The sequence below is a fragment of the Solanum pennellii genome, chromosome 3 (genome assembly GCF_001406875.1).
Source record: "Solanum pennellii chromosome 3, SPENNV200".
Taxonomy (NCBI): Eukaryota; Viridiplantae; Streptophyta; class Magnoliopsida; order Solanales; family Solanaceae; genus Solanum; species Solanum pennellii.
In genome coordinates, this window is record NC_028639.1 from 71768623 (window position 1) to 71780658 (window position 12036).

The following is a 12036-nucleotide window of genomic DNA, read 5'->3' on the forward strand; positions in this document are numbered from 1 at the left end:
CAATATATTTTTGTTTATTAAGTATGTTCTTATCTTATCAAGATAAATAAGTTGTTTTGAAAACGTCTTCAATATCATGTCATATTCTGCTTAATTACTTTCATTTCTCATGACATTTGCGTTTCACACATACGTTTGTGTGCGTTCTCTTGTCATATTTCGTTTGATCACTTCGTATAAAATCGAACACCATCACGTAAATTAGAGGGAGTTAGTAAGTAGGCGTAATAGTCTAGCTAACGGCAATAAGCAGACGGCGTCAATCTAATAACCCAATGAGAATACGACAGCATCAAACGTCTAACCGTACACGCCGTTAATACCTCCTTTATGAATTGTCCCCCTGGACAGTGTCTTAATGACTGGCTATACCCGGTTGAAAAGACAGAAACAGACGGGCTATAGCAAGTTACCTAACTAGGGTTAAGATTTAACCGCGGTTGAAATGATTGCTGCAACCGTTTTGACCCCTTTGGTTATCGAAAGGCTCTCCCTCTTTCCCTCAATGCTTTTGTGTCCTTTTTTCTTTTTTTCTCTTTCTCTCTCATCACTTACATGAAGAAGCTCCTACTTCTATCCATTGAAGATAGATAAATGAACACGCATATACATACAGTTTTTAGAGAGAGAAACTAGAGCGAGAAGGCTCTTTAACTTCAATTTTGAGTGTTGATTGCTGTTTCTAGGGTCTCTTTGGTTACCAGTGTTGCATGCTTTTGAGCTGAGGAAGAGTTTAGTGCTTTTTTTCTGGTGAATTTTGGAGAAGGAAGTTTTATTTTGTGTTTGTTTTATGAATTGATTAGTGTGGATATGAGAGATCTGTGTTGAGAATTAGTGTACGGAAATGGCTGCTTCGGAGGTGTCGATTCAAGGTTACAGCGAGCCGAGTGATGGTTCTAGGCCGGTTTCAGAGACTGGTAGGAGTAGTTCCGGTGTCGGAAGAGGTAATTTGAGTGATTTGTTTTATAACATGGAGTTTTCCGGTGAGTTTTCTTATTTGTGTTTTTTTTTTTTACAAAGTTGATGCTGATACGGCGTTGTACACGGAGCTTTGGCGTTCATGTGCCGGTCCACTTGTGACGGTACCTCGAGAGGGTGAGCTGGTGTACTATTTCCCTCAAGGACATATCGAGCAGGTTTGTTTGTAAGAACACTTTAATTTCGTTTTCTACCTTCGTTTTATGGAATCCCTTGTTCAATTTTACTTTTAAATACACTGTTGAACATGCATTACCGAGATACTTTGTTTCTCGTTATGATGTTTTTAGCTTTACAGCTTAAATTCAATCATGATCCTTACCTTTTTGGGGAGAGGGGGTTGAGTTTGAGAAAATTTAGTTGTCAATGGCACTGATTTGCATAGAGCTTTTATGTAATCGATTGTGTTTGAATGATAGGTTGAAGCATCAACTAATCAAGTGGCTGACCAGCAGATGCCTTTGTATAATCTTCCATCTAAGATTCTATGCCGTGTTGTGAACGTCCTGTTAAAGGTAATTGTTTTGTTAATGCTGCTGTCTTAATGTGTTTCCAATTTTTTTTAGCTTACAGTCCTTTTTCCTTTTATGAACATTCTTATCTATGCAGTTAGTGCTTAGCTGGTGTTTCTGTGTTGACTTTTGACTGAATTTTCAGGCTGAACCAGATACTGATGAGGTGTATGCACAAGTGACTTTGATGCCGGAGCCAAATGTAGGTTTACCATTATGTTTATTTTTAACTTTTTCTTTTATTTTTCAATTTTTGGTTTTTTGATATCATGTTGAATAAAGTAGGTCGAGCTATATAAATCTTAAATTTCTAGTCAAATAAATCATCTAATATCCTAAATGACTGTTGTAGCAAGATGAGAATGCAGTGAAGAAGGAACCTATGCGCCCTCCTCCACCACGATTTCATGTACACTCTTTTTGTAAGACTCTAACAGCCTCTGATACAAGCACTCACGGTGGATTTTCCGTCTTGAGACGACATGCTGATGAATGCCTCCCCCAACTGGTTAGAAGAATATTTCTTAATGTGTTCATGGATTTTGTATTGGTGACATTGAGTGACTAATGATTATTATTTGGCATCGTTAACAGGACATGTCTCGGCAGCCTCCCACACAGGAGTTGGTGGCCAAAGATTTACATGGAAATGAGTGGCGATTCAGGCATATATTCCGGGGTATGATACCCAGCAGAATCTTAATCACCTTTTGTCTATAAAACTTACCACCTCCACCCTGTTTGGCCAATTTATGCCCTTTGAGAGCTTAAGCGGAAGGCAATAAAGGCCAGGTTACCTATTGAGGAGTGAGGACGGGGGTGGGGGGTTGTGGGTGGGTGCAACATAGAGATGCACCATCACACAGCACATTCTTCCTTATTAAGTGCCATTGTTGGTGTATAATACCTGTTGCATTCTTGTGATCACGCGGCCAAATGAAGATTGCTACAAACCTTATGTGGCTCTTGTAAAAATATTTAGTAGATTATTTAGGATTTTACAATGGGAAAATCGTAATGAAGAAGAGCTATGCAAATTTCATTTGAACAATACTTTAGTGGTTTAAGAAATTCCTGTCTCTGTGTTTCATATCATGTTTGTTACCCATATTTAACTAAAAATATGATAACATAGTGTCACAACTCAAAGGAAGAACAACATAGTGTCACGGCTCAGAAGAAAAATAACGTTAGTAATCAATATTTTGATTTTTCATTTTCTTCTTTCGGACGGGTGCTTTGGAGGATAGGGGAGAAGTCTGTTAACAAAATTGTGCTTCTGTAAACACAAAGTTGTAAGATTTTCAATTCTCATTTTCTTCATATTCGAAATTGTCTTTGGAAGTCTGGTAACATGCTGCTTTATTTACCATGCACTGTATGCAATTATTGGAGGGTTGATGTGTTTTTCCTGCCATGTAATTTCTGGTTTGTTTCTCACCCAAGCATTTGAACTCCAGGCCAGCCTAGGAGGCATCTTCTTCAGAGTGGTTGGAGTGTCTTTGTTAGTTCGAAGAGGCTTGTTGCTGGGGATGCATTCATATTTCTTAGGTTCCACTCGTGAAACCCTCTCTGAATTTATTTGTTCCACTATTAGAATCTGACTAGAAGTGTTGTGCTACTTTAGAGGTGAGAATGGGGAGCTTCGTGTTGGTGTTAGACGTGCCATGAGACAGCAAGGAAATGCTCCATCATCGGTGATATCCAGTCATAGCATGCATCTTGGTGTACTTGCAACAGCTTGGCATGCCATTCAAACAAAAACGATGTTCACTGTGTATTACAAACCCAGGTACCTGGTCTGAAATGACTAAATAAAGCACCGACTAAAAGTACATAACTAGAGATCTTTGATTATAAGTTAAATGTTACATTTACTCTTTCTACAGAGGTTGGGAACTTAGAATCAGTAGCTCATGTTGTTTTATTGCTTGTTGTCTATACATTTGGAAACATTTTATATTATTTCTCCAGTGGTTGGTATTAATAGTGCATGTTGTTTCATTGGTTGTTCTCTATGCATTTTGGAATCATTTTATTTTAATTGGTTGCCCACTAGAATACTTGGCTGCTCATATGTTTGATGGCCTCCTAATATCAATAACTCAACATACTTTACCATTTATTTTTTGATTTGTATCTTTTTTATGTCCATTTATTGGGGAAACTAGGGTGAGAAAGTAGGTACTTGAATTATTGTTGGTGTTTAACATTAACAAAAGGATTAAACCTTTCTTACTAACTCACTGTTATGTTACAGGACAAGCCCTGCTGAGTTTATAGTTCCATATGACCACTATATGGAATCTGTGAAGAATAATTACTCTATTGGAATGAGGTTTAAGATGAGGTTCGAAGGTGAAGAAGCTCCAGAGCAAAGGTGGGCAGCAGTTTATTTTATAGAAATCATCTTTTTACTGTTTAAATTGTGAGTTGCAGGTTGTAATCTTGACCTGTGTAATGGACTTCAAACTGACAGGATAAAATGACAACTCATTTGGTGACTGGCTGTTAATCATTTAGACTGTTGATTTAATTTTTATGTAGCAGGGTATTAACTATTCAGTTCTATAATTTAATTAACTTACAATGTTATAGGTTTACTGGAACTATAGTTGGTATAGAAGATGCTGATCCCCAAAGGTGGCTTGAATCTAAGTGGAGATGTCTGAAGGTAGTTTCGAGTTTATTTTCCTGGTTTGACTACTTCTTTTACCTCATTTCACATTGTAAGTCATTCATTTCTGGTTTCTTAAGGTACGGTGGGATGAAAATTCAAGCATTCCAAGGCCAGACCGGGTTTCACCGTGGAAAATAGAACCAGCTCTTAGCCCTCCTGCACTTAATGTACCTCCAGTTGCAAGGCCAAAAAGGCCTAGATCCAGTATTTTGCCCACATCTCCTGATTCATCTGTCCTTACTAGGGAAGGTGGATATCTCATCCCGATCTTTTCCATTCAGTATCTTGCACCGCTTATAAGTCTTGTTTTCGAGCTAAGTAATTGTCATGTACTTTCTTATTTTTTGTTAAAGGTTCATCAAGAGCGACAGCAGACCATTCCCAAGCCAGTGGGTTTCCGAGGGTCTTGCAAGGTCAAGAGTTATCGACCTTTAGAGGCGGTTATGCAGAAATTAATGAGACAGACTTGTCTGAGAAACCAATGATATGGCAAACATCAGTGAATGATGAAAAGAATGATATTCATTCTGCATCAAAGAGATATCTTCCAGATAAATGGCTACCTTTAGGGAGGCCTGAGTCATCTCTCACAGATTTATTATCAGGTTTTGGAGTGCCAAATAACTCCTCCCATGGGTTCTGTTTACCCTCTGCGGACCAAGCTGCATTTGGTGCTAGCTTGGTGAAGCAACAAACACAAGATCAGGAAAAGGATTTTAGCTTATTGGGAAAGCCATGGTCTCTTCTGTCTTCCGGTCTCTCTCTTAATCTGATGGATTCTGGTTCAAAAGCTCCTGGCATAGGGGGTGATACTACCTATCAAATGCGGGGAGATGCTAGGTATAGTGGTTATGGTGAGTTTTCAGTCCTCCCCGGTCATAGGGTTGCAAATCAGCAGGGAAGCTGGATTATGCCTCAACAAGTGTCACCTTACATGCAGCTCTCCTCTCATTCAAGAGAAATGATGCATAAACCCACTGTAGTAAAGCAACCTGAGGCTGTGAAGCCCAAAGAGGGTAACTACAAACTATTTGGCATTCCCCTTACAAGTAATGTTTGCACAGATGCTGTTATGATGCGGAAAAGTTCATTGATTGATCCAGCAAGTGACATGAATATTGGTATACACCCTCATCAATCCCTTGCCACTGATTCTGATCAAAGGTCTGAGCAATCAAAGGGATCAAAGGTGGATGATGGAATTGCAGCTAATGATCATGACAAACAATTTCATACCTTTCATCTTGCTGCTAGAGATAAGGATGGCAAAGGGCATAGTAGTTCTACAAGGAGCTGCACAAAGGTTTAAATCTGATTTGTCACAACTTTTGCTGTTGGCTTTAATGAAATTTCTAATGATTTATTTTTGCCTACAGGTTCATAAACAGGGTACAGCACTCGGAAGGTCCGTAGATCTTGCAAAGTTCAACAATTATGACGAATTGATTGCTGAACTGGATCAACTTTTTGATTTTAATGGTGAACTCAAGGCTCGGAGTAAGAGTTGGCTGGTTGTATACACTGATGATGAGGGTGACATGATGCTTGTTGGAGATGATCCATGGCAGTGAGTACTTAATATCATTTCTTTTATATATCAAAGTGATTATTTTCTTTCCTCCTGCGCTGCTTACTTAATATCGGCTTGCACTGGTTTGAAACAGGGAATTTTGTGGTATGGTTCGCAAGATTTTCATCTATACAAAAGAGGAGGTGCAGCGTATGAATCCAGGGACCCTTAATTCAAAAGGTGAGGACACTTCTTCTGTTGCTGAGGGCTCAGACGCTAAAGAAGTGAAGAATCTGCAACTTCCTTCTGAATCTGGTCAAGCAGAATCTTAGGTTTTCCTCCAAAATTGAGGTACTTGGAAAAGATTTACTTGAAGAGCAATGCTTTTTGCTTCAGTTTTTTTAAAACATTTTCCCTGTAAATGCCTCCAGGTGTTTTTCCTAGTTGCTTAATTACTGTTGTTTTGTATTTGACAGGTTTATAAGATAGCGAGGAGATGGCTTTTATCCACCTAGGTGTTACTTTTTTGGGGATTTTTGAATATAACCTACAATATCAACTCCCTTTGACTTGTGGATGGGGATGGTCTCTTCGTATAAATGCAGCTTCAGTATTTGCAGTTTTGAGCCCTTTATTTGGAGCCAATATCTGGCCCCTTATCTATCTATATACATAGTATATGTAAATTATCAGCGTTGGTCATTAACGTTGCTTCTGCCAATCTCACTTTTGTACATACCAATTTCTCTAGCTGTAGCTGTAAGTAAGATTTCGATTCTACTATGTATGTACCGGCCTTACTGTTGATTTTTGTGGAAGTGGTATCCAACTACTTTGGGCAGATGACATATTTTGTATCAGCAATTATGGTAATGTGATAGAAAAGAAGTCTTTTCTGAGTGGAGAGCTTTTTGTGTCGTGCAATTTTGGTCATTGGCCTATCTATCTATTCTTGTTGGCCACAGTATCCTTATCCATTGTCTTCTTACTATATTGCTGCTTGCGTTTGGAAAGTTGGGCAAATCATGTAGTTGTATTACTGTTTGATATTTGAATTATAGGATAGAGAGGAGCAAGACATTGTAAATTCTTCTTCACGCATGCTTTATGCAGCAAGCCAAGGTCTTCTTTTCGTTTTAGATCAATAGTTTTGTCAGAAGACAGGTCTTTTTTTTCGTTTTAGATGAATAGCCTGCCCAACCGTCTTGACTTAAAATAATTTGAATTAGGCTCAATCTTAACTCATTCAAGTCCTAACTTATCTTAAGAGAATCGACAGTTTAACACAATTTAATTCGTTTTAAGATGCCCTTTTTATGTCGATGTAATGTATATTGCCCCAAAAAAAAAAGGAATTTTTGTGCCAAGGATTGTCACTTTTCTTTCCTTATTCTTATTAGATAGTTTTTTGGCAAGAATTTTGGTAGTATTTTTACATTCTTTTTAGTTAGATTTTAGTATTTAATAATTGCCATAAAAGTAGATTGATTTTCATGTTTTTTGGTATAGATTTCCCACAGATACAGAATTTGATTATTTTTTTTACAAGAACAATATTATTATAAATTTAATAGGTTGTCTTCTTTACACCACTTTTGAGGGGTGAGATTATTTCCTAACTTCAAAATTTTTAATTAAAAAAGGTAATGAAGTACTAATTATTGACTATTTTTTAAAAAAAAATAGGGTCCAGATTACCTTTTAATCTAAGTTCATGAATTGATTTTATGGAAAATGGTCATATGGTAGAGGGACAAATATGACATTTTCCGTTGATTTTATTAGTATCATGATTAACCTTAATCCATTAATTTTAAAATACTAAATGCTTAATTTATAACTTTGAGAATTTTACTATCTTTAATCTTTGTATTTTCATTTCCGCATTATTTTGTTATTTTTCCAAGTAAGTTGATTCTTATCACTGTTGCTAAGTATTTGTCTAACATAATTATCGTTGCAAATATTATATTATTTATCGGGTTTTAATTAGGTAAAAGTTTAATTCAATTGAGTTGATCATTCATTGATATATATATCTGTGAATTCTCATTTTCTCAACTGAAATAAAAAGCAGTTATATACTGTAAATAAAGAAAGATAAAGCTGGACAAGGAACTTGTTGAAAGGAATATCATAGCATTCAGTTTTGGAGCTTCATAAGCTCAATGTTTCTCCTAAAGAAAACACCAATATAACTGACTAAAAAAGAAAAAAGGACAAAACCCGGTGCACTAAGCTCCCGCGATGAGCAGGGTCCCGGGAAGGGTCGGACCACCATGGTCTGTAACCATCTAATAACATGAAAACACAAGTAAACTAATAAAGCAGTATAAAAAGTCTTGAGGTCTAAAAGCTATAGCACCCTGAGGTCCAAAATCTTCGATAGAGCCTCTCCTTCGTATACTAGATTGAGCAGCTTATATCGCCCCCCCTTGAAAGCCAGCAGTCTCCATCAACACAGCTTTGATCTGATCTGGATGCATGTCTTGACCTTCGTTCGATTGCTGCAATTAAATACAATTTAGAATTAATACTATTACATTTTCAATCCTACTGTCCGAGATGGAAGTTCACAGAAAGAAGGTACCTCAGCTCGGAACACATCCAACACGAACCCATTGAAGCAGCTGATAACAGCTTGTTGAATGTCCAGTCCAAGACTGTCCAGAGCCTTCATTGTTGAGAGTAAAACCCCTGGTTTGCGGCTGCAGATCATATGAATGTTCACCGCTCTTCCTTCCCTGACCCTCACTTCAATCTACATGAATAAAAAGAACAATAATGCATCATCGAAAACCAATAACATAACGAATGAGATGCCAAGATTACCCTAGCAGGTTGTCCAGTAGGGCTGGACAGGGGGCTTGGAACAAGTTCCTCCTTTATACGACTTGGCAGAGCTGATGCAGTCGGTGTCAGAGGATGGAAGCTGGTTGCTGGACTCAATGAAGAGTTGTTAGCTGGTGTGGACTCCAACTCATTATGCAGCTCATTGATGTCATGCAGAAGCTCCTTCAAGTACTTAATTGCATCTCCTAAGATTGAAGCCCTGTCCATCTGCCAACATACAAACCAAATCAACAATCAGATTCACCGCGCATAACCAAGAGGGAAAGAGTGATTACTTCTCCCAACAATTAACACTTTTAAGTTCATACAACAAGCCAGTGAAATAGATAACATTTGTTTACTGTAGGGGGAGGTACCTTTCAAGAATAGTTCTATTCTCTATGTGGTCCAAAATTTTTAAAATCATTTCATACAGTCCCATGTGAGTAAATTAAATGCTACACTATCAGTTTGTACTATGCAAAACTCAATCTAAATGGAAGCTAAACGCTAAAACATGTTGAATTCATAATCGAAATTCACGGGAACTTTGAGTTAAAAGAATTTCATTACCTTGGTTATCTTTGGGACAACCGATCGCAGCATGTAAAGCCTGTCATTCAGCTTCTTTCTGCGGCGTCGCTCCGCCATCAGATTCTTAGCTGGAGGTCCCTTCTTTTTTCCCTTTTGATCAGCACCACTGACAGTGCTGGCTGCATTAGAGCTGTCCCCAATCTTGATCCCATCTTCCATTTTGTTAGAGATATCCATGAACTCATCCGAGTCGTAATTCAATGTTCCATCCATGCTAACATCTTCAAACTCATCAGTCATGCTGGACTTCCTTTTTCTATCAGTCGGATTACTGGAAGATTGACCGATTTCTGTACCTAAATTTTCACCATTACTAACCAAGTTCTTTGCAATCCTTTTCTGGAAAAGAGTTGGCTGTGCTCCAATGGAAGCAAAATTGTCTAAAGGTTTATGAGTTCTAGACCGATTGAGAAACAAAGTGTTCCCATTAGCAGAATTGTTAGCCCCAAATCCCATCGAACTGTACCCACCAGCTACCTGAGGTAGCTGGAGCAGATTGGGAGAAGAAAACTGAGTATAAGAACTCAGATTGTTCGTCCCCATTTGGTTTGGTGAACCCAGATGATGATACCCAGTATTCATCATCCCGTTCCCAGCTTGATTCAACATACCCAAATTGAAGCTGTTATCCATTGGGTTGTTGGATAACCCAGTGAGTGAAGAAGGAATAGTAGATTTTTGGGGCATGAAGAAGTTCACCTGAGAAGGGTCAATGTTGTTGAAAACGTTACCAGAAACAGGCGAGCAGGAAGCTGAAGAATCAATAGGTTGCAGAAGCAAACTGTTTTCAGCTTCAGTGAAACTCGTAGAGTAAGAAATGTGGCTCTGCATGTTGCTACCACCACCACCACCACCATTGTTGTTGTTGTTGTTGATGTGATGATTGTCACTATCACCACCACCCATGAACCACTCCACACCTCCATCATCAACCATAGCTTGGAAATTAGAAAAACCACCATTGTTCAGCTGATGATTTTCATTGGGAAAACCACCATTGTTCTGTTGATGATTTTCATTGTTCTGATTAACCCAAGAACCAGTTCCTCCATCCTCCTTACCATCAATCCAACCCATATCATTCACTCCAATTATCATTTTTTCTGAAGAAAAAAAAAACAAGTTAAACAGAAAGAATAATCAAAAGGGTGTTACTAAAAAACAACAAAAACAAAAACAGAAAAGTGGTTTCAAAAGAAGCAGAAAAACAGGGGAAAAGATATATACAGAGTAGCAGCAAAGAAGAAAGGCAAATACCTTTTTTTTCCCTTTATATGAGAGAGAAGACAACTTAACACAGAGAGAGAAAACTCAACTCTGCTATCACTATTATTACTACTTAACTTTCTGCTTCTGCAAATACACAATTAAGCCTCAATTTATAGCAATATTTGCCAACTGATCATGGGAAGTAATGATTAGTTTTTTTGGATGGATTCTTCATCTTCAGATGAAAAGAGATAAAAATGGCAAATTTCTAGGCTTTATTTTGTAATTAACCAAAACAAAATCATCATTAAAGTTGAATCAAGGTTTGGCTTCTTCTACTCATTTTGGTTTTAAGCCAAACAAACCAATCTACCTACTTATTTTATTTTGTTTTTACGCAGTGTCTGGTATATCTTTCGTGACTATTTATTTTTTCTTTTTTTAAAATGGGAGATTACACGAGATATTTTATTGATTTTGTATTTGAAATTTGTGTATTCATACGAGGTGTATCATTGATGTTTTTATTAAAATTTACGTGTTCATACGAGGTGTTCCGTTGATATTTGTATTAAAAGAACTTCACTTTAAGTTCATGAATTTATACCTAGAGTAATATATTTTCTTAACAAGAATGAATTCATATTTTAGACTTTTAGATTTATAGTTAAAAATGAAAAAAAAATATTTATTATTTTATTAGTATATTCTATAGTGATATTTGTATTGAAATCACTTAATTTGAAATTTATGTATTTATATGAGGTGTTTTCTTTATATTTTTATTATAATTTTAAGTTCACGAGTTCAGTGTAATATATTCCTTAATAAAAATGAAGTCATATTTTAGACTTTGAGAATCTATAGTTAAACATGAAAAAACATATTATTTAATTTATTCATATATTCAATATCTTGATTAACTCGAATTTATATTAAGCATTTCAGTTTATATTAATTAAAAAATTATATCTTAACAAATTTAATTTATATTTGTATCTCAAACTTAAATTATTTAATTATAAATAAAAAATATTTGTGATTATCAATCATTTCTACGTTCTACTTTTAATACTTGTTTATTCCTTCAAAAACCTCTTCCATTTTTAATGTCTCTTTCTTTTTCTTCCTTATTTATCTATTTATGAATAAAATGTTATATTCTAGTTTTTTTTTAAACTTGTTTGATTTAACTCATGAGTACTGTCAATGCTTCGTCAAATATTTATTTATTTTCACTAATATAAATATTGAATAAGTATATTTACCAAACTTGATCAGACAAAAAGAATAACAAAATTATCTATTGACATTATTACTAGTAGATAGGATTGTAACTGACAAATAATTTTAATAAACTTTATAAAATATTTTTAAAATTTTATATTTCATAAGAATTTTTAATTTCTACATATAAATATCTAAGAATAGCACATAAAGAAAACTTTGCTAGTTATTTTTAAAAATAAATAAATTATAAAGGATTATGCTCACCTTTTCTTGTAAATTGATACAATAGTAAATGGGGATGGGCTGACATATGTTAATGGATAAAATTTGTTTGCTCATAAATTCACTCTTTTAAGAATAGTACTTTTTATTTTATTTAAATAGCCATAAAATCATTTCAAAAAATAAGTTATAACCTACTCATTTTTTTACTTCTTATTTTTATATTAAATATATTGATTTATATTTGAAATTGAAATACATCCTAACAA

The 12036-nt window shown here is 35.8% G+C and overlaps 2 protein-coding genes across 3 annotated transcripts; one reads left to right on the forward strand and one right to left on the reverse strand.

Annotated features, from left to right (window-relative positions):
* Nucleotides 1-461: 461 nt before the first annotated feature.
* LOC107014326 (auxin response factor 2A) lies at nt 462-6584 on the forward strand. Its single transcript, XM_015214184.2, has 15 exons — nt 462-944; nt 1021-1136; nt 1398-1493; nt 1636-1692; nt 1843-1998; nt 2085-2169; nt 2951-3041; nt 3118-3282; nt 3751-3870; nt 4089-4164; nt 4248-4419; nt 4524-5473; nt 5547-5737; nt 5835-6031; nt 6157-6584. Exons 1-14 carry the CDS (start codon nt 845-847, stop codon nt 6010-6012), a joined length of 2553 nt encoding a protein of 850 aa, XP_015069670.1. The 5' UTR covers nt 462-844; the 3' UTR covers nt 6013-6031; nt 6157-6584.
* Nucleotides 6585-7782: 1198 nt separating this feature from the next.
* On the reverse strand, nt 7783-10649 carry LOC107015106 (transcription factor ICE1-like). Of its 2 annotated transcripts, XM_015215279.2 has the most exons (5): nt 10364-10649; nt 9086-10209; nt 8513-8740; nt 8271-8441; nt 8017-8187 (listed from the first exon to the last, which is right to left on the reverse strand). In XM_015215279.2, exons 2-5 carry the CDS (start codon nt 10202-10204, stop codon nt 8101-8103), a joined length of 1605 nt encoding a protein of 534 aa, XP_015070765.1. In that variant the 5' UTR covers nt 10205-10209; nt 10364-10649; the 3' UTR covers nt 8017-8100. The 2 variants fall into 2 exon arrangements, with proteins under 2 accessions (XP_015070766.1, XP_015070765.1); XM_015215280.2 differs by lacking the exon at nt 10364-10649 and having other exon boundaries at nt 7783-8187; nt 9086-10204.
* Nucleotides 10650-12036: the final 1387 nt, after the last annotated feature.